The 20,911-nt window shown below is 41.5% G+C and overlaps 1 protein-coding gene across 2 annotated transcripts; it reads right to left on the bottom strand.

Annotated features, from left to right (window-relative positions):
* Window positions 1-324: 324 nt before the first annotated feature.
* Window positions 325-20,588, bottom strand: FBXO7 (F-box protein 7). 2 transcript variants are annotated; one of them, XM_027541862.1, is made up of 9 exons: window positions 20,172-20,588; window positions 15,215-15,509; window positions 11,275-11,502; window positions 9,846-9,987; window positions 8,602-8,685; window positions 6,321-6,416; window positions 4,381-4,557; window positions 4,017-4,054; window positions 325-2,225 (listed from the first exon to the last, which is right to left on the bottom strand). In XM_027541862.1, exons 1-9 carry the CDS (start codon window positions 20,288-20,290, stop codon window positions 1,836-1,838), a joined length of 1,569 nt encoding a protein of 522 aa, XP_027397663.1. In that variant the 5' UTR covers window positions 20,291-20,588; the 3' UTR covers window positions 325-1,835. The 2 variants fall into 2 exon arrangements, with proteins under 2 accessions (XP_027397663.1, XP_027397664.1); XM_027541863.1 differs by lacking the exon at window positions 20,172-20,588 and adding an exon at window positions 19,937-20,043 and having other exon boundaries at window positions 15,215-15,357.
* Window positions 20,589-20,911: the final 323 nt, after the last annotated feature.

The following is a 20,911-nucleotide window of genomic DNA, read 5'->3' on the forward strand; positions in this document are numbered from 1 at the left end:
AATGGTGGCCAAAAAGCACTGTTTTGGAGCCCAGAAGTTTCGGCACAGAGCCTGAGGAGCAGCTGCAGAGAGGGGGGTAGGGGCTGAGCTGGCGGGGGTCCATTCACCTCACATCCAGTTCAACAAAACTGGCTCTGCTTGTGTTCATTCCATAAATCAGGCTTTTGCAAATAATTTCACGTGAAGAAAGGGTGCCACTACACAATAAAAATAATCCCCTGCAGCAATCTGATGACAATGAATAGCTTCTCTGATCATTTTCAAATGTCCAAGTAATATTGTAATATTACATATCTTTCTGTAATAAAAGTCAAGACTGCCATGTAATTTATTTAATATTTTATTCTGGTGTGGAACATTATCAATGTGTAACCTGCATTCTAGACGGTAACTGAGAGAGGGGATGTCAGGAACCATATTCCCAAGGCCAACCGTCGAGCAAGTAACCTGTGAGCCACACCACTCCTGGAGCTTTAACAACTAGCTTGGTGCAAAAGTAATTACAGTTTTGCATTGTTAAACATTGCTGTTTGATATTGGAATATTCTTAAATAAATGTGGTAATGCTGTACATCATTTTAATGTGCATTTCTCACTTTATATTTTTTTGCTAATGACTTATTTTATATTTTAGAATAGGGAAATGATGTTAGATGAAAAGCTAATTTGAGTGATTGTCTTATTCAAGATGGGTTGAAAATGGGTCATCAGGCAGCAAGAACAACTTGCAACATGGACAACACATTTGGCCTAGGAACTGCTAACAGTGCAGTGGTGGTTCAAGAAGTTTTGCAAAGGACACAAGAGCCTTGAGGATGAGGAGCACAGTGGCCAGCCATGGGAAGTTGACAACAACCAATCGAGATGAACATCTAAGCTAATCCTCTTACAACTACAGGAGGAGTTGCTGAAGAACTCAACATCAACCATTCTATGGTCATTCAGCATTTGAAGCAAATTGGAAAGGTGAAAAAGCTCCGTAAGTGGGTGCCTCATGAGCTGACCAAAAATCAAAAACATCGTCATTTATTGTAGCAACAACAAACCATTTCTTGATCAGATTGTGATGTGATGAACAGTGGGTTTTATACAACAACTGGCGACAACTAGCTTAGTGGTTGGGCTGAGAAGAAGCTCCAAAGCACTTCTCAAAGCCAAACTTGCACCAAAAAAATGATCATGGTCACTGTTAGGTGGTCTGCTGCCCATCTGATCCACCACCAAATTTCTGAATCCTGACGAAACCATTACATCTGAGATGTATGCTCAGCAAGCCGATGAGATGCCCTGAGAACTGCAACGCCTGCAGCTGGTACTGGTCAAGCATGGGCCCAATTCTCTATGACGACACCTGACCACATGTAGCACAACCAACACTTCAAAAGTTGAAGGAATTGGGTTAGGAAAGTTTTGCCTCATCTGCCACATTCACCTGACCTCTTGTCAACCACCACTTCTTCAAGGATCTGAACAACTTTCTGCAGGGGAAACGCTTCCACAATCAGCAGGAGGCAGAAAATGGTTTCCAAGAGTTCACTGAATCCCAAAGCATGGATTTTTATGCTACAGGACTTCTCATTTGCAAAAATTTGTTGATTGTAATGGTCCTATTTTGATTAATAAAGATGTGTTTGAGCCTAGTTATGATTTAAAATTCATGGTCCGAAACCGCAATTATGTTTGCACCAACCTTAATATGTCTATAAAAGGTTTCTGTGAGTCCATGTCCCACCATCGCAATCAGAAAACAATAGAGGTAGCACCCCAGCAAAATGACATCTGTAGTTTTAAAGAAATAAAACCAATACAAGCTCCAGAGTGAGGTAACAAATCAATCACATGAATGGTAGCCGGCTGTCAGTTGGCCAACCCCTGCTGGGTCTTAGGGGAAATCTGTCGCTAGGGCCACCTCGCCCTGGCAAAATGGGGTTAGGACCTGGAAGTGGGCCCACTGGGTCAAAACGTGGTCTGAGTGGAGGGAACTGGCTGGGTGTCTCCCCAGGCCCAGGGATGAGTGAATTGATTGGGTCCCCAACATAGGGAAGGGTTAGTCTTTGATCATATTCACCACCGATAATTCCTGGAGGGAGGAGAGAACTGGGAGGAAAAGGTCTGGGGTGCAAGGGGCTGGGGTAGAATGGAATGGGGTGGGGTGATGACGGCAGGAACATCACATGCCGCCCTCTCTGGGCTTCTTTCCTTTGTTTGTACCTCTTCTTGTACAGCTGCAGACAGATAAGAACAAGACATAATGAGTGAGGTGGACACTTCCCCAAAGTTCCAGTTGGCTTTCATTGTACACATGTATATATACTTTTCTTTTCCCACAGTACGGAGGCAGACAAAGAAGCTAGTGCACTGAAGGGAACTTTTACCAGTTCTACCTGCATGAGTAAGGTAGCAGCTGTGAACACAATGCCAAAGGAACTCTAGTCCTTAACCACACTGCAATTCCGCAATTGTGCCAATCTGGAGTAACAACACATCCAGACAAGGGATAAATGAGTGACATGGACTCTCAGGACTGCAATCTAGCACTCTCAAGCTGATAGGAATTTCACATCAGCCTTTGCTGAAAATGGAAAATCTTAATATTTGTTGAAAATATCATGCCATAGAATATAAAAAGTTATGGTATCGGCAGGGAAGGGTGGGAGCGGTCAGTACTTAAGTTCCCTTTCTCACCTAAATTATGTCCCTAATAGACCTCAATTTAAATAACAAAATAGATGACATTTTCGGAGGGTGGAACATATTCCTATCTGCAAATAAAACAATATAACTTATTTTTTTCATAACTTACTATTCTAACTAGCCCAACAGCTGAAGACTGCTGCTGCTGCTAAGTCACTTCAGTCATGTCCGATCTGTGTGACCCCATAGACGGCAGCCCACCAGGCTCCCCTGTCCCTGGGATTCTCCAGGCAAGAACACTGGAGTGGGTTGCCATTTCCTTCTCCAGTGCATGAAAGTGAAAAGTGAAAGTGAAGTCGCTCAGTCGTGTCCGATCCTCAGCAACCCCATGGACTGCAGCCTACCAGGCTCCTCCATCTATGGGATTTTCCAGGCAAGAGTACTGGAGTGGAGTGCGAAGACTACTCCAGCACAAAAACAACTCAGTTTTGTTTTGTTTTGTTTGACTACGAACAGGGAGCCTATATTAAGTAAAGGTGAAAATAATCATTGTGCTAAGATTTTCTCCTGTGTAATTACTAAGGAAAACAGTGGAAACAGTGGCTGACTTTATTTTTCTGGGCTCCAAAATTACTGCAGATAGTGACTGCAGCCATGAAATTAAAAGACACTTACTCCTTGGAAGGAAAGTTATGACCAACCTAGACAGCATATTAAAAAGCAGAGACATTACTTTGTCAAAAAAGGTCCGTCTAGTCAAGGCTATGGTTTTTCCAGTGGTCATGTATGGATGTGAGAGTTGGACTGTCAAGAAAGCTGAGTGCCGAAGAATTGATGCTTTTGAACTGTGATGTTGGAGAAGACTCTTGAGAGTCCCTTGGACTGCAAGGAGATCCAACCAGTCCATTCTAAAGGATCAGTCCTGGGTGTTCTTTGGATGGACTGATGTTGAAGCTGAAACTCCAATACTCTGGCCACCTGATGCCAAGATCTGACTCATTTGAAAAGACCCTGATGCTAGGAAAGATTGAGAGCAGGAGGAGAAGGGGACGACAGAGGATGAGATGGTTGGATGGCATCACCAACTCAATGGACATGGGTTTGGGTGGACTCCGGGAGTTGGTGATGGACAGGGAGGCCTGGCGTGCTGTGACTCATGGGGTCGCAAAGAGTAGGACACAACTGAGTGACTGAACTAAACTGAACTGAAGGACAAAATCTAAGGTAAAAGTTGAAAACATTTTCATTTACTGAAAATTAGCAATAGACTCGAAACAGATTGTATTATATTATAATAAAAGTTGAAAATATGCCCTTAACATATTAATTCACTCATTATTTCCATGCTACAGACATCAGCCTTGGTATTTACAAATACCTACTTCTTTCCAATCTGTGTCTCGACCTCTGATACTACCATCTACAAAGAAAAAAGAAAACATAAGGATTTTAAAACGTTTCATTCATCCAGCATTAAACCTGTCTTACCTCAATTTTCTATACTAAAAGAATCCACTTGGTCTAAAGGACTGTTTATTCTTGCAGAGAACACAAACATGAATGGGGAGAGCTTTGTGGCACAGGCAGAGATAATAAGGCTTAGAATCTCTTTATAATAAGGCTATCCTATGACTATTTCCTACTCTTTTAAAAAAGCCCACAACTTAAAACTTCTGGCCAGCTGAGTAATTAAGCCCTCAGTAACAAAGAACGCTTTTCTTGTTAGCATGCCATCATGGAAATCACCTCGAAAATCCCGCAGATACAAACACCTCCACAGAAGTTGATCATTTGAAGTAATACAGAGGTCACGACAAACTGCAGACAGAGACAGGACAGAACGAACGTCCAAAAGTCGGAAGATCCGCAGTTTCAGCTCCAACGGGAGGACTACCAACCCGAATACATCCGGTAGGTTCAGTGCTAGAAGGAAAAAGAGAATAGATCTCACTGAGTAAAGAACATCCAGTTTTCCTCACATCAACCAAAGTGGCCAACTTTGTAGAGAGATTATAAATTAGATGGTATTCTCCAGTTATCCAGGCATAAGTCATCTTTTATCCCCTGGTTGACTATATTACTACTACTAACTCTAAGCCCCTTATTCTGTTTATGTTTTACCATAGAGACAAATTACTTTGTAATACAGATCAAATGAATAACTATAATTTTTAAATACTAGTCAGTGGCCTCCTTTGTTTCAAGATATATTCAGTACAACAAAAAATTCTCTACTCAACTACAGAAAATGGATAATTCATTGGCTTTTACAATTGGTTCCCAATGCTACCACTTACTGTGTGCCTTTGGACAAGTTATTTAAGCTCCAACTCAATTTCTCATCTGTAAAATGGGTTAATACTATACCTCCCTCACTGAGTTGAGAATTAAATGTGTAAATACATATAGAGTGCTCAGAACAATATCCGGCAAGCAATAAGCACTTGAGTGTTAGATTACTATTATTTGATATCTAGCAGGCTATAAAAGAAAGGGGGGAGACAAATTCAGAAGCAAAACCAAGAAAGGAAAAGAATAATACATTCCAAAGTCAAGTGACAATTATTTTTTGATTATTAGCTACTTTGCATATAGGGATACTATTCTCCACTAGCAAAGATAACCAAAATCCAATACAAGGTTTTAAAATTCACATTATTCTTTTCCCTCACCATCAACCGAAGAAGAAAACTATGGTTGTAACAGCCTTGGCACCATGCCACTTGAGACCTAAAATACTATTTTTCTACATACAGACAGCAGGTAAAAGTCACAGATCTATCTCTAAAAACCTGAAATTATTTATCAGCCAAAGACTGTGGTAGATTATGACTCCACCATATTATTTTCTAACCTGTGTTTCCCCATCCCACTCTCACTAGGTTTGTCCACTGAAAGGAGAGTGCAAGCAGCACACTATTTCTGAATTAAAGCTTTAAACACCAACACACGGTCACTGGTCCTCTCTCCCCTGTGCTACAGAAGAGCCAGTCCTAGATAAGGACCTCTCACCACTTTTTCAGCTAAACCTAACCCACACACAACATGTACCTGAGTGAGAAATAAATGTTCAATTTAAGTCACTAAGATTTTATAATATTTTTTACTACTGAGAAAACACAAAAAGAAAGCTTATTAATACAAGGATTTTGAGTGAATTATAAACCTAGCTGAATTACAGTTTCATCACCTATAAAATGCGAATAAAATCCACTTCAAAGTTGTTAGCAGTAAGTAAGAATGCATGTCAAATATCCAAAGTACCTAGGCACAGAGTCCCAATAAATAGCTTTTTAAAAAGCAGACCTAATTTACAGGCTATAGATTATTTATATATGTATTTATCGAACACCAATTATGGGCCAGGCCCTGTGCTAGGCCATGAGAATACAAAAGTGAGTAAGACATATTTCCCTGCTTTCAGGGTAATTCATAACCTTAGGTGAAAAGAAATCATGTGAAAAATTATGATACAGTGGAAAAAGGGCTATAATAAAGATACATATAAAATGCAGTGAAGATACAAAGAGGACGTGAATAGCAACTAAGGAATTAGCATTTAAGCTTAAAAGAGCAGAATTTCACTAGGAGCACAAAAGAGGGAAGAGTCACATGTCATCCTTGAACACATGCGAACCTCCGATTCTTCCCAGCCCTTCAGCCTGTGATAATTTATCATTTCTTACCTTGCCGGGTAAAAGCCAGAAGAGGATACACCAGCTGGTCTTTGAAGAGGCGAGAGAGTTTCTGAAGATCTTTGTATATCATGGCTACATTTTCCCCTGGAATATTTTTTAAATGAAAAGTCAAAACACAATAGCAAATGGAAAAACTTGAAATGGTGTCCTCTACTTCTGCCAAACCAAATCAAAGTGGTAAGTTAGTTTTCACAAATAATTCCTACATAAAGAGAAATGAACTAAAGTCTCCAGTAGACGAGGAAGTAGACACTGTGTAACTCTGAAGGCTGAATTCTCTTCAAACAAAATCTTTCTTTAATGGACCTACTAAAAAGTGATTAGGAATTTATAAATAAAAGGATAAATAATAGTACAGAGTATATACTAGGTACTATAAGCCACAGTAAAAATTATTTAAATGACTTGTCAAATGAGCAGCATACTCCTACCCAACATACAAAGTACATACTGAAAATACTAAATTAATATAATCCGTAAACTGGTGGCTTCCCTGATGGCTCAGGCGATAAAGAATCCTCCTGCAATGCAGGAGACACAGGAGACGTGGGTTCAATACCTGGGTCAGGAAGATCCCCTGGAGGAGGAAAATGGCAACCCAATCCAGTATTCTTGCCTGAAAAATGCCATGGACAAAGGAGCCCGGTGGGCTACAGTCCAAAGGGTCACAAAGAGTCGGACGCAACTGAAGTGACTTAACATGCATTCACATAAACTTGTGATCTAACGGTATTACTTTTCTTCCTCCTTTTTCACTTCCTTATTCCTTACTTAACATAAATCAAATCATCTGAGCGACATTAAACACTGTTCTTAAAAAATAGGCTCAGGAGCCAAATCTACTCCAATCCTAAATTCTACTATTAACTCTGTGTCCTTGAAGTAATTTAACCTCCTCTAGACCTGTTTCCTGAACTAGAAAATGGGCGTAGAAGTGTCTACTGCTGTAATGTAGAGCATTTCTACTCCCCACAATAAGGACCTCCAGAGTACAGAGATGAATACACAGTATTGTAGCCAAGGAATCTCAAGTTTTTCTGGTCTTAATGGTAAGACCATCCGTACAGATTCATCAGTCTAGTTCATGCATTCTCAAAAGAAACAATACCGCCTCCAACCAAGCAAAAATCCTAGCTATTACATTGGTTTGTGACCTCAAAAGGGCCATAGTATACAAACATATAGTATATCTATGAAATTAAAATTTCATCAGGGAGAATGATTTGGGAGTTGGGGTGGGGGATTGTGTACAAAGCCTCCTTAGGGGATTGATAATGAAAAAATGGTTGAGCAACACTGGCCTGGTATGACATTAATTGTTCACAGACCATTAAAAATACATATTCTGAGGTCTCCCTTTCCTCATCAACTTCAGTTCATATAAGTTAAGTCTCTCAGAGTCTGATCTCCCCTGGGAACTGACAAAAATAAGTCTCAAGGCCTTCAAAGCAAAGATCTAGATCTAGGTAGCCTACCCTAAAAGACACTGCTGTAAATGCCATTTCCCTGCTATATCACACCAGTCCCCATCCCCCACCCCCGATTTTAAAACCCGCCTGAATTTACTATGAGGACAAAATGAAAAATACATCCATAAAGGCACATGTCCAGCAAAAAACAAATACTCCAAAAGATGTTAATTCCCTTACCACCTCATCTCTTTTTCAACTGCCTACCTGTCAGTTACACTTGGGGTTTAACTGAAAAAAGAAAAACTATCTTCTTTGCATCTATTAGTATTATAGAATACAAGCAAAATCACACCTAGAATAAAAACTTTTGAAGTTCCACTCTGTATAAAACAGTAACCAAATTTATTTAAGTTTAAGCAAACATTTTGAGTACAGTTTTTCTTTTAATGATCTTCCATAATGAAGTTGTATTGTATGGTTTCCACAAAACACAGTTCCTCTCCATACTGGTTAAATGCAATGCTAGAAAACTCCAAAGATTTAGTTCAGAAATTATGAAGCATCAATCCTGTGTAATGCATTGTATAATAGCATCATTCCATAATGATGCTAAATATAATTTGGTGGTACACTTTTATATTTATACGGCGTAATGCAGTGTAACTATAATTTAGCATCCAAGACCCTAAGAGAAACAGGAAAGAAACTGAAACTCTGTAACACTGTCTTGTATTTGCTTTAGGCTCATCCAGAAATTTTAAGTCTTTGAACATTATCTTTCTGTTGTTCTGTTTTTTCTGTTTTTTGCGTGAACCTCTTAAACCTTTATCCCAAAAGCTAAATCACTGTTACAATACCTGATTCCTCTTTGCAAATAAAAGATTCTGGCAGCAGCTGCAGTCTTTTCACACTTCTAACCTCACTGTTGATTTTTAGGGTAGCTGAAATAGCAAAAGAAAGATGATGAAAAAGTTTTGTCATTTCATCAACTGCTTCACTTTTTCGTATGGACTTGCATTCATTCCCTTGCCCCCAATATACAGACACATTATACAAACAAACTGCTCTCCGCTTAATTCCTTCCCTCACAGCAAAGTCCAAAGTGCAAACCTGCAATCACATCAAGTAAAACACCATTTTTAAAAACTACAGTAGACACCTTTATATGAAACCCAGTTAAGTACTACCAATAGCAGCTTATTAATAATTGAAAGATATGCAACAAGGTTAAAAGACAGTTAAACACAATACAATCATTATTTGTAACGAGGTCACTAAAAACTCCATTTATTTTTTATTTAACCCTTGGCAATGAGTCTTCCCTTGTTTATTAAAAGAATCCTGCTAGCTTTCACAGTAATCATCTCTCTCTAGACCCAGAGGACCAATATTCTCGACATCACCAGAAGGTTCATTTTTTAATCCTGTACACAAAGGCGCACTTCATCTCATTCTATGAAAGAACCACTGATGCGCTCGTGCACATGTGCACTGAGCAGGATGTCTTGGGTAAAGGAAAGATTTAAGGACACACTGCTCCTTTTCAAAGAACTAGGCCTGGAATGCTTCTGGAATGGCTGTCTGCCACTAAGTCCACAAGCAGCTGATTTATCAAGAATTAGTAAAGGAACAAAACATCAGAAACTAACACATTTAGCAGCTATTCTCTATATTAAGTATCTTAAGACTAGTACATAAAGGTTAATAAATTGCTGAAGTGTTGTTGAGCTGTTTTTATAAGAAACTGAAGCAAAAATTACAACCTCACATTCACTATTTGATAGCTGTGACCTTGCAAGTTAGGCTGTGACGTAATAGCATGATTAGCCCTGTATTCTGTAACCTTTTGGCCCCCGTGTGATTAGTGGTCTGGGGATCAAACAAATTTGAGAAAGATTCCTAGCTGTATTGTGACAGCCAATCACTGAAGTGGCTGTGAAGCATTTGGAGAGAAACATGAAAAGATCCATAAACTAACAAGCCTGACTCTGCCAGCTAGTTACCTATCACGACAGCCCATCACTGAAGTGGCTGTGAAGTGTTGGGAGAGAAACATGTAAAGACTCATAAACTAACAAGCGTGACTCCTCCAGCTAGTTACCATTTATGACGATGAGGTTTCCCAAAGGCACACAGGTGAGCGCAGCAGAGCCACCCTCGCAGAGAGGGTGCGTATACTGCAGCTTATACACGCCTCCCAACCTCCAGTTCTGCGGCATGGACACAGCTTTGGCTTCAGTCCCCTGGGCAATGACATGAAATAGAGGGAAACAGACAATGAAGGACAGTGCACTACTCTCAAAAAGATGAAAAGCACAAGAGGCCCCTAACCTGTCTGCAGATAAGCATTCCATTCAGTCCCTTTAATAAAGTTTATCAAATCATTAATAAAACTGTGATAGAAAAAAAATGTTACATTATCCACCATCAAAAGTTTGGTCCAAATAAAATATCAGAGTTAGAGACTGAGTTCTCACTTCAAAATTTCACTTCTCTGCCTAGCAGAGCCATATCATTATTCAAGAGCCCACTCAAATGCCACTTCTTTTGTGAAGCCTTTTTCAAAACAAATCCACCCTCTGACCCTCTAACATTCTGCTCATATTTTCATTGCAATGCTTCTATTATTTATCATAATACATTATAATTTGCTTTTTACTTGTTTCTTTCATCCCACTTACAGACTCCTTGAGGATAAAGATTGTCCCAGTATCTATATATTCTAAATCCTGACTCAGTGCATAGCATGGTCCCTGTGTTCGCCAATCACTGAATCACTCTACATCTGTTACTCATAACATGGCCCACAGATCAGCAGCATTGTTACTATGTGGAGAATGCTCACTACTATCTCAGGCTCCACCCTAGACTTATTCAATCAGAATCAGCATTTAATAAGATCCCTTAGGTATTCTTATGCACATTAAAGTTTGAAAAACTTCTAAAGGTTCTCCTTTGTGAATCTCTGGCATGGCATCCTCTACACATATACGTTTCTCCTACACTTTAGCCAATCCAACGTATCAGTCTGTTACTCGTCTTTCTCCTGCATTTGGCCAGTGAGCAAGCTGAGAGCAGAGACAAAGCACTGCACCTGATGCTGGCAGGTATGTGCTGACTGGCTAAGGACTGAATGAATGTGAGCAACAACAACGTAAGAACAAGTCCCTCTTCCTACCTGAATCGTATCAAGGTTCGTGGCGATGCACAGAACCACCAACATAAAAACATAACGCGGTGAGCCATCTATCTAGCCATACACAATCCACATGCACTGACCACGTATTATCATATATGATCTTTTGGGTTCTTTTAAACCATAGATGTCATCAATTCTGTAATACTAACTAAAAGTTGACAAGGAAATAAAGGAGGAAAAAAGGAAAGCGGGAAGGGAACATTGACTGCCTACTGGTATGCTCAGCATTGTCTTTGACAGTTTACATTAATACCCAGACACATTTAAGAAAGAAATCTAGAACACGACCCCTTTTCTAACAGGAAACTTTTGTTCTCAGCCGTAATCTCACCTGAGGTATGTAACCCGACTCCAACATGAGAAGATGTATGGATACTATCAGGGCATCGCAGGGGTTCAAACAGTCAGCTGACTGATACAGGATCTCCAATGAATGTGGCACTTGCCCTTCCACTGATTCACTGCAGAGCATTGGCTCTGCGAGATAGTAACCTGTGCCCTCCTCCACATCCACAACATCTGGAACTGCTTCAGCTTCAAAATGCTGACCAGGCCCCGACTGAAAAGGGTAACAAAAACAATGAATTCATTAAACAGCTAAAGCACATTACTAAGCTCAGAAATGGTACACATTTTCTGTGAGGGCTCCTAAACCATGAATAAGCCTGCAATCTGCTCCTCCCTTCTGAGTATCTTGTGTGCATGTTCAGTCAGTCGTGTCTGACTCTTTGTGACCTCAGGAACTGTAGCCCACCAGGTTCCTCTGTCCATAGGACTTCTTTTTGATCTCCATTAATTTTGGAAGGAAAATTATGACCAACCTAGATAGCATATTAAAAAGCAGAGACATTACTTTGCCAACAAAGGTCCATCTAGTCAAGACTATGGTTTTTTTCCAGTAGTCATGTATGGATGTGAGAGCTGGACTATAAAGAAAGCTGAGCGCCGAAGAATTGATGCTTTTGAACTGTGGTGTTGAAGAAGATTCTTGAGAGTCCCTTGGACTGCAAGGAGTTCCAACCAGTCCATCCTAAAGGAGATCAGTCCTGGGTGTTCATTGGAAGGACTGATGTTGAAGCTGAAACTCCAGTACTTTGGCCACCTGATGCGAAGAGATGACTCATTTGAAAAGACCCTGATGCTGGAAAAGATTGAGGGCAGGAGGAGAAGGGGACGACAGAGGATGAGATGGTTGGATGGCATCACTGACTCAATGGGCATGAGTTTGGGTAAACTCCGGGAATTGGTGATGGACAGGGAGGCCTGGTGTGCTGCAGTTCATGGGGTCATAAAAAGTCAGACACAACTGAGCAACTGAACTGAACTGAATTTTGGTTGATATGCCAAAAACCTGAAAATCATCCTAGACTTTCCCCTCAACCTTATAAGCCCCACCTCAACATAAGTAGTCATCCAAGTTCCACTGAATCTATCTCCTAAATCTCTCCAAAATCTGCCCCTTTCTACCCCAGTGGTACTTCAGACTCATTTATCTCCTAACCTCCAGCAACAGCCTCCCCAGGTATCCCTGGACTCCACTTTCTTGTCTCCCAAGACACTCCACCCACTGCTGCCAGAGTTTTCTGACAACCGAGAATCCAGTTATGTCCGATATCCCAGCTTAAACTTGCCGGTACTTCCCCTAGGCAGACAGCACTACTGGGCCTATATTGTGCCTTGGAACATGATCCTAAATATTCTTAAGAAAAAAGAGGTCTACAATCAAATGAGAATGGAAAATGCTACATGTCACAGCCACCTAACCTCACCCTCCATATCCACAAAATACATTCCAGCATTATAAAGCTCTGAGAAGTCCAGGAATTACAGAAAGCATGCCCAACATTTAACCAAGAAACACTATCCTCCTTCCTCAACACTCAGCATCCCCATAACACTTACTTTTAATCTCATGAGACAAGTTTTCCATAGAGGACATGCTGAGAAATGCAGGTCTACAAAATAAAGTCCAAACTCCTAAACCCCTTAGCGTACAAGGCCCTTCATCACCTGACCCCTGACTCTGTATCAAGTTCACGTTCTGCAGTCCCTCCCTCTCCATTCCCCCACCTCTTCAAGTATTACAATAGACTATCTTTCTACCTTGCAAAGGCCTTGATTATTGCACTTCACCACCCAGTACTGCAATTTTCTGATTTCATGTCTATATCCTACCATGACAAAAAGCTTAGAAAGGAATAGACATGTCACCCACTGTTGTACAACAGGAATAGTACCTGGTACACAGTAGGTACAATAAATGCTTGCTGAACAAATGATGAAAGATAATATCTTACAATTTCATGTTTTTCAGTGTTTTCTAATTTACCCCAAATAAAAATAGGCAAGACAGATGAGGCAAGACACCTTTTTATACTTGCTATAATTTTGATTCAGATTAAATAAAATATAACCAAGGTTACCAGCTAATAAAAATTTGAAATGATCTAAGATCTCCAGACTCATAGTTTGGAACTTTTTGACATAATACACTGCTTCAGTAAGACTGAGTTACCTACATTAATTTTACTCATAAAGACTACTTCTTAGGTATGTGCTCAACTCTTAATGCAAAGCACATGTTTCTTCTTTTTAAGTTTATTTCCATTAGAAAAAGAGCAGAAGAAAGTATAGTTACATTTTATGAGTGAAATAGTGGAAGAATATAAGGGACCAAGAGGCTGTTCTTTCAAAATCCTTGAGGATCTGAGCCCTGATGGCTTGTAGAGAAGACCCACATTCACCTGTTAAAAACCCAGGGGACAATGGGTTTAGACAATCCACACTACCCAAAATAAGGCTCCTTCCTTTGAGAAAGGAGAAAATACTCATTAAAACCACTTACCTGACGAAATTATGAATTACAGGCATACCTAGAAATGTTGCAGGCTGGGTTCCAGACTATTGCAAGAAAGCAAATATTGCAATAAAGTAGGTCACACATTTTTTTGGTTCCCCAGTGCATATAAGAGCTATGTTACACTATATGGCGCTTATTAAGTGTGCAGTAGCATTATGTCCGGAGAAGGCAGTGGCACCCCACTCCAGTACTCTCGCCTGGAAAATCCCATGAACAGAGGAGCCTGGTAGGCTGCAGTCCATGAGGTCGCTAAGAGTCGGACATGATTTCACTTTCACTTTCACTTTTCACATTCATGCACTGGAGAAGAAAATAGCAACTCGCTCCAGTGTTCTTGCCTGGAGAATCCCAGGGACGGTGGAGCCTGATGGGCTGCCGTCTATGGGGTCACACAGAGTCGGACACGACTGAAGCAACTTAGCAGCAGCAGCATTATGTCTAAACAATGCAGACACCCTTAATTAAAAAACACTTTATTGCTAAAAAATGCTAACCATCATATGAGTCTTCACTGAGTTATAACCTTTTTGCAATAATAACATCAAAGATCACAGATCACAAATCATAAAAATATATAAATGTCAAAATATTTTTTAAATGACAAAAATATAATTTAAAAGGTATAAAAATATAATGACAAAAATGTTTAAACTATTATGAGAATTACTAAATGTGACAGAGATAGAAGCGAGCAAATGCTGTTGGAAAAATGACACCAACAGACTTGCTTGACACAGTTTCCACAGACCTTTGGTTTGTAAAAAACACAGTGTCTGCAAAGCACAGTAAAACTGAGGTATGTCTGTATATACGCTCTTTGCTTCTTATGCCTAACTTTTGGCCATTTATTACTTACTGACAGATGTGTGGGAGAGAATACATGTGAGAAGAATGTTTTTAAAGGCTACCCTAGGCTAATAATGACATGGGAGGAAGATATCAAAACCCTCTGGTGAGCTTATCAAACTTTACACCCACTCCATGAGAACCACAGGCACTCTCTGAGCCATCCTGATATACATACTTATCATATTCTTCATGCATGTGGAAACGAGAAAAAATGTTTAGCACCACCTCTCTAAACAGATCATTTGTCACATGTCATTGACAAGTGAGTGGACAAGTGACTGTAAAGCAATTTAGAGCTAGTATTAGCATCTGATACCATACTCTCCCTGTTTCTCTTTAAAGATTCAATCAGTACTAGATGAATTCCCAAATACAATGAAATAAGGAATGTGTAAATCAACTATACTTAATAAATAAGATTAATTAAAATTTAAAAAAATTTCTATAAGACTATAATCTTTAGTCTACTGATGGTAATCATCCTGACTGGTACAGAATCCAGTTGAGCTATTCAGTATGATTTATCAACTACTCTGTTTCCTGTTTTGATATTAATACCCACCACACTGTCGTCATTCCAGACTTCAGATTGGGCTGCCTGTCCCTGGAGCGAGTCATGCAGTTGTGCATCCTGTATGTTGGACTGACTGGAGCTGGCGGCCAAAGAGGGTTGGTCATTATTCTGGACTGAGGAATGCTCTGAAACTGTGGATGAAGGTAAGTTAGGTGCTGCAATGGCATCTTCAAGAATCAAACATAGCAAGTCCCCAGAAACAATCCCATATGAAGCCAAGGTCTCTTCATCTCCAGTGAGGGCATCCTTGTTGTTCAATGTAATTGCAAACCGGGCATCGGAACTGCCAAGAAAGACGAATAAGGACAGTAAGAGCTACCTATTTCGTCAGCCCCGGTACAATACATTTGAAACATATGCAGAGTACACAGTATGGCCCAGCAACACCAATGAAAACAAAACAAAACAGAGATAAAAAGAAAGCCAAAGTCTAGGAAACTATCAAAATTATTTGTTCTTCTCACTAAATGTCTACGTTACAGATTCCAGCCTGAGGGACAGGATCAGTAATTCTCTATCATTAATCCATGTTTTCATCAATTCTAAGATACATACTTTTTAATACTTTGTCATCTTTGGAAAAGGGATGCGTCTTAAAATTGATGACATATCACAACTTAATGGACAGCATTTTTTCATATAGTGTGACTTAAGAATGTGCATCTGAGGGCTGATGGCACCTGAGAGTCAATGAAATATATTCTTTTCAAAATACATATTGTATCACATCATTCCTGTGCTGAGAGCCCTCCAATGGCTTCTATTTGACCTTGGAATTGGCCTTAAAATGGCCTCCAAAGCCCAACATCTGACCTACCCCTCATCCTCTCACTCACTGTTCTCCATCTACATGAACTTTCCACTCCTTCCTCTAAAACAGATCAACCTCAGTGCAGCCTCTGGGCCTGTGCATCTGCTCTTCCAGTTCTTCAAATCTTTCTCTTCACCCAGGTCTCAACCCAAACGTCACCTCTTGAGAGATGCCTTCTACCCAACCTCCATCACTCTATTCCATTCTTGTGCTTTACTTTTATTGGAACATCACTAATGGAAACTATCATTTATTTGCTTATCATCTCTTCCACACCCATACCACTAGAATTTAAGTTTCATGAGATTGAGGACCTTGTCTGCCTAGTTCAAAATTTCATCTCCAGCACTTGGCAAATAAAAAGTATTTATGGAACAGAAGTAACCAACAAACATTAGATGAAAAGATCAAGATGAGGCTAAAATCAGGGCTAACTATCCAATATCCTTCCACAATAGTTAGCTTATGAAGGTTCCAAAATACTAGACCCATGTCCTAATGAATATTCATAATCACAAAAAGTTAGATGAGTGCACATAGATGACTGAGTATAAATTCATCCCTCTTAACTCAGTAACAGGTTCACCCTTCTCACTGAGGTCTTACTTAAAGTCTTTTATGTGGAAAAAGTGAACTCGCTCCATCGTGTCCAACTCTTTGCAACCGCATGGACTGTAGCCTACCAGGGTCCTCCATCCATGGGATTTTCCAGGTAAGAATACTAGAGTGGGTTGCCATTTCCTTCTCCAGGGATCTTCCCGACCCAGGGATCAAACCCAGGTCTCCCGCATTGCAGGCAGACACTTTACAGTCTGAGCCACCAGGGAAGTCCCTTCTATGTGGAAGACTGCACAAATCCAAAGACCCAGTGCTAAGCAAGTTAAGAGTTCAAATTAAGCTGAAGTAATGAACTCCCATCCTTTCTGCATCACAGATTATCTGATCATAAGCAAGCTAAGAGTTCAAATTAGGCTGAAGTAATGAACTCCCATCCTTTCTTCATCACAGATTATCTGATCTTCAGAGAATAATCATTTCATTACACACTGGTGAGGAATAATTAACACCATTGTAGAACATTTTATAAGACATTTATACTTAGCAATGCTAACTTCATTAACTTTTTGAGAGGTTAACAAAGGATGAAGTCCTTTGAAAACTGTGCTCTGTTTATTCATTTTTACAATGCTTCATTTTCAAAAGTGCTCCCAGTAATTCATTTATGTTTTTCTTTCACGTGTAAATACATTATTTTCTTACCAATTAAAGTGTCTTTGGTACAGAAATTATTGAAGCTTTCGAAACAACTCCTGCTTATGAGAAAATAAGTAGCTATGCCTCTGCTTTCAAATGTTTTGATAAATGTTGAAAATCAGCCAAATGCCCAGAAAAACAACATCCCATTTTTAGCAGGAAAAAAAGAAAAACACCTCAAATGAATTGTGTTTATGGATGATTTGTCACAGCATAAGGTTGGTTTTTTAAAATGATTATCTAGCACAATATTCGTTCAAATATTGATTTGTAAAAAAGGTAAAGAATTGTCTACTTAATAAAATGTTGGCCTCCCCTCCCCTTTAGTAAAAGACCTACTTCTAAAGTAACATATGGTTTTCCAGGAGAATGGTTAAAAAACAATCCTGTTTTCTGACACTGTGGGTGGGGGGAAAAAATTAACTTCATCAGGAAATGCCATCCTAGAAACTCCAGGCCTTTGAGAATTATTTTATGGCAATCTCAGATCCACTTGCTCAGCAAGGACACTTTAAAAGTAATAAAGTCTCATGGACACATTTTTAAACTGCCCATTTATTATAAAATGAACGTACTGTCAGAAGAATGAATTCACTTTCGCAAGCTGAAGCTTACATTCCTTCCGGTTAACCAGCCTCAACTGTAAAAACAAACTTGAAAGAGAAACTAACTTGGGCTCTTGAGTAAACAAAGCTAGTCATATTGGGTTTCACATCCTTTCCAGACTGTCCCATCTAATTAAAAAGTAATATGTATACATATATACAAGCTATTTTTAAAAGGGAAGTTAATTTTGATAATTTGTGGTGGGGTAATGATACCAGCAGGAGAAGGCAATGGCACCCCACTCCAGTACTCTTGCCTGGAAAATCCCATGAACGGAGGAGGCTGCAGTCCATGGGGTCGCTAAGAGTCTAGACACGACTGAGCGACTTCACTTCCACTTTTCACTTTCATTCATTGGAGAAGGAAATGGCAACCCACTCCAGTGTTCTTGCCTGGAGAATCCCAGGGACAGTGGAGCCTGGTGGGCTGCTGTTTATGGGGTCACACAAAGTCGGACATGACTGAAGCAACTTAGCAGCAGCAGCAATGATACCAGCATGCAAAACACTTAGGCTTAACATCAAGAAAAAACAATCAGATCAGATCAGATCATTCGCTCAGTCGTGTCTGACTCTGCGACCCCATGAATCCCAGCAGGCCAGGCCTCCCTGTCCATCACCAACTCCCGGAGTTCACTCAGACTCACGTCCATCCAGTCAGTGATGCCATCCAGCCATCTCATCCTCTGTCGTCCCCTTCTCTTGCCCCCAATCCCTCCCAGCATCACAGTCTTGTCCAATGAGTCAACTCTTCGCATGAGGTGGCCAAAGTACTGGTTTAGCATCATTCCTTCCAAAGAAATCCCAGGGCTGATCTCCTTCAGAATGGACTGGTTGGATCTCCTTGCAGTCCAAGGGACTCTCCTTGTCTAACTCAATGAAACTAAGCCATGCCCGTGGGGCAACCCAAGACGGGCGGGTCATGGTGGAGAGATCTGACAGAATGTGGTCCACTGGAGAAGGGAATGGCAAACCACCTCAGTATTCTTGCCTTGAGAACCCCATGAACAGTACGAAAAGGCAAAATGATAGGATACTGAACGAGAAACTCCCCAGGTCAGTAGGTGCCCAATATGCTACTGGAGATCAGTGGAGAAATAACTCCAGAAAGAAAAAACAATAGAGGTGTCAATTACTATAACACTTAAAAGGAAGTTTGTCAGTATCTCATTTTCTGTATTTATGTTTTTAATTTCGAGGGAAAAAAGGCTTACTTTGAATGTAACGTCCTAAACTGAGAAATGAAAGGGTGAGAAGTTCATAATAAAACCTCATTTTACTGAATTTCCTAAAAATAAAATGTAAGTTTATAAAAGTCTTCTGAAAGGAGTCAGTTAACAGGTTTTCTTTTGAAGAATTCACCTAAAAAGCCCCAGTGAACACCTCTTGTATTTTTTCTCAGCACAAATTCCAAATTCGCTAGCTCAGTATTTGAAGAGGACCACCCTCACTTTTGTCCCTCTACTCCCAGGTTATGGTCTCCAGGATACCCAGGACAGCCTCATCTGCAACCCCATAAATTCAGAATTTGATCCATTATTTCTCAACGTCACTGTCCCCAAACTGCAAGCTCTCCAGGGTCATCATAAGGCCAATGTTTACCATAGATTGCATTAAAAAAAAAAAAAGCAACATCTTGCCCAGGAAAATATTATTATTTGAAACAGACCGAAATGCTGCACTTTGCAAAACTTTCCAGCGGGGAAGTCAAAGTGCCCACAGCCGCGCCTGGCAGGTAAACACTTAACGGAGTTTTTAAGCGGACTGCAGGCTGGCAGTCTGAAAGCGGTACAGGTTACAGGTGGCCTCTTATCTCCATACGAGATACGAAGCAGGTTTTTAACTCCTAACACTTTACAAACTTTTTCACTGAAATATTCCGACAGCTGGAGATGGTGAACTTAAATCCCTGAAAGCCTGAAGAGGTTTAACCTAAGCCTAACCCGTAATTTCCCAGCTCACATCTCAAAAGACTCGAGAATTTTGCATCTTAGCCTCTCCCTGGGTTAGTTTACTGCAAACACGGAAGCGAAGGCTCACCCTGGATGAGCTCGGAGCCCTCGGGACGCCGGGCCATGACCTCTAGGAGCCGGGACCCCGCGAGCTGCAACCCTCGTTCCCGCTTCCCGCCTGGCCCGCGCGCATCACAGTCCCGGGGTGCTGGCCCCGCCCGCTAGCCGCCCCGCCTCACGTGACCGCCCGGCGCGGGCCCGCGCCACTGGGCGCTCCTCCCCGCCCCACCGCCCCCCCCACCCCGCCTCTCCGCGGCGCCTACCTGTACCCCCAGGTGGGCAGGGCCTGGCTCAGGTACGCGCGCAGCTGCCCCAGAGTCGGCTCCACTTCTGGCATATCCAGCGGCCAGGTCCGCTTCTGAAGCCGGACCCGCAGCTTCATGGCGGCCGCGAGAGGACTCAGCGGCCCGGACCCCCGAGGCGGTGACGGTAACTGCGGAGCGGCCGGGGACCTCCCGCCTACAGCGGCCACTACCGTAGCTATGGAGATACTGAGGTGTAACCGACCGAGGACCCCGCCGAGCTGGTCTCTGGAACAGGAGCGCTCCGCCCCTTCTCTTGAGGGCGCCCCCTGGAGCCCACCGGCGAGCAGACCGCTGGAGGCCAACACGGGTCCAGGCCGCTCGGGAACTCACCATCGATGACTCGGCGCGCAACGGCGCCACCTGAGAGCGCGCTATGAGTTCTGCGCAGGCGTGGAGGCTGCCGCGGAGCGCCGGGGTCGCGGCGCTCGAGCAATGGTGTCACTTGTCTCCGCCTTTCCTAGAGAACGTTAACGCTGGAAGGGATACTGCTGCTGCTACTGCTGCTAAGTCGCTTCAGTCGTGTCCGACTCTGTGCGACCCCTGAGACGGCAGCCCACCAGGCTCTCCCGTCCCTGGGATTCTCCAGGCAAGAACACTGGAGTGGGTTGCCATTTCCTTCTCCAATGCATGAAAGTGAAAGTGAAGTCGCTCAGTCGTGTCCGACTCTTCGCGACCCCATGGACTGCAGCCTACCAGGC

This window comes from Bos indicus x Bos taurus, chromosome 5 (assembly GCF_003369695.1).
Source record: "Bos indicus x Bos taurus breed Angus x Brahman F1 hybrid chromosome 5, Bos_hybrid_MaternalHap_v2.0, whole genome shotgun sequence".
Taxonomy (NCBI): Eukaryota; Metazoa; Chordata; class Mammalia; order Artiodactyla; family Bovidae; genus Bos; species Bos indicus x Bos taurus.

Bases quoted from the DNA above. Each gene is read 5' to 3' on its own strand.
- FBXO7 (XM_027541862.1), bottom strand. From the start codon at position 20,290: ATGAAGCTGCGGGTCCGGCTTCAGAAGCGGACCTGGCCGCTGGATATG. The intron at 8,686-9,845 runs GTAACTAGCTGG...TTGCTATTTCAG, and splicing joins AAACCTCATCGTCATAAATG to CTACCCTAAAAATCAACAGT. The intron at 6,417-8,601 runs GTATTGTAACAG...AAAATATTCCAG, and splicing joins TATTTGCAAAGAGGAATCAG to GGGAAAATGTAGCCATGATA.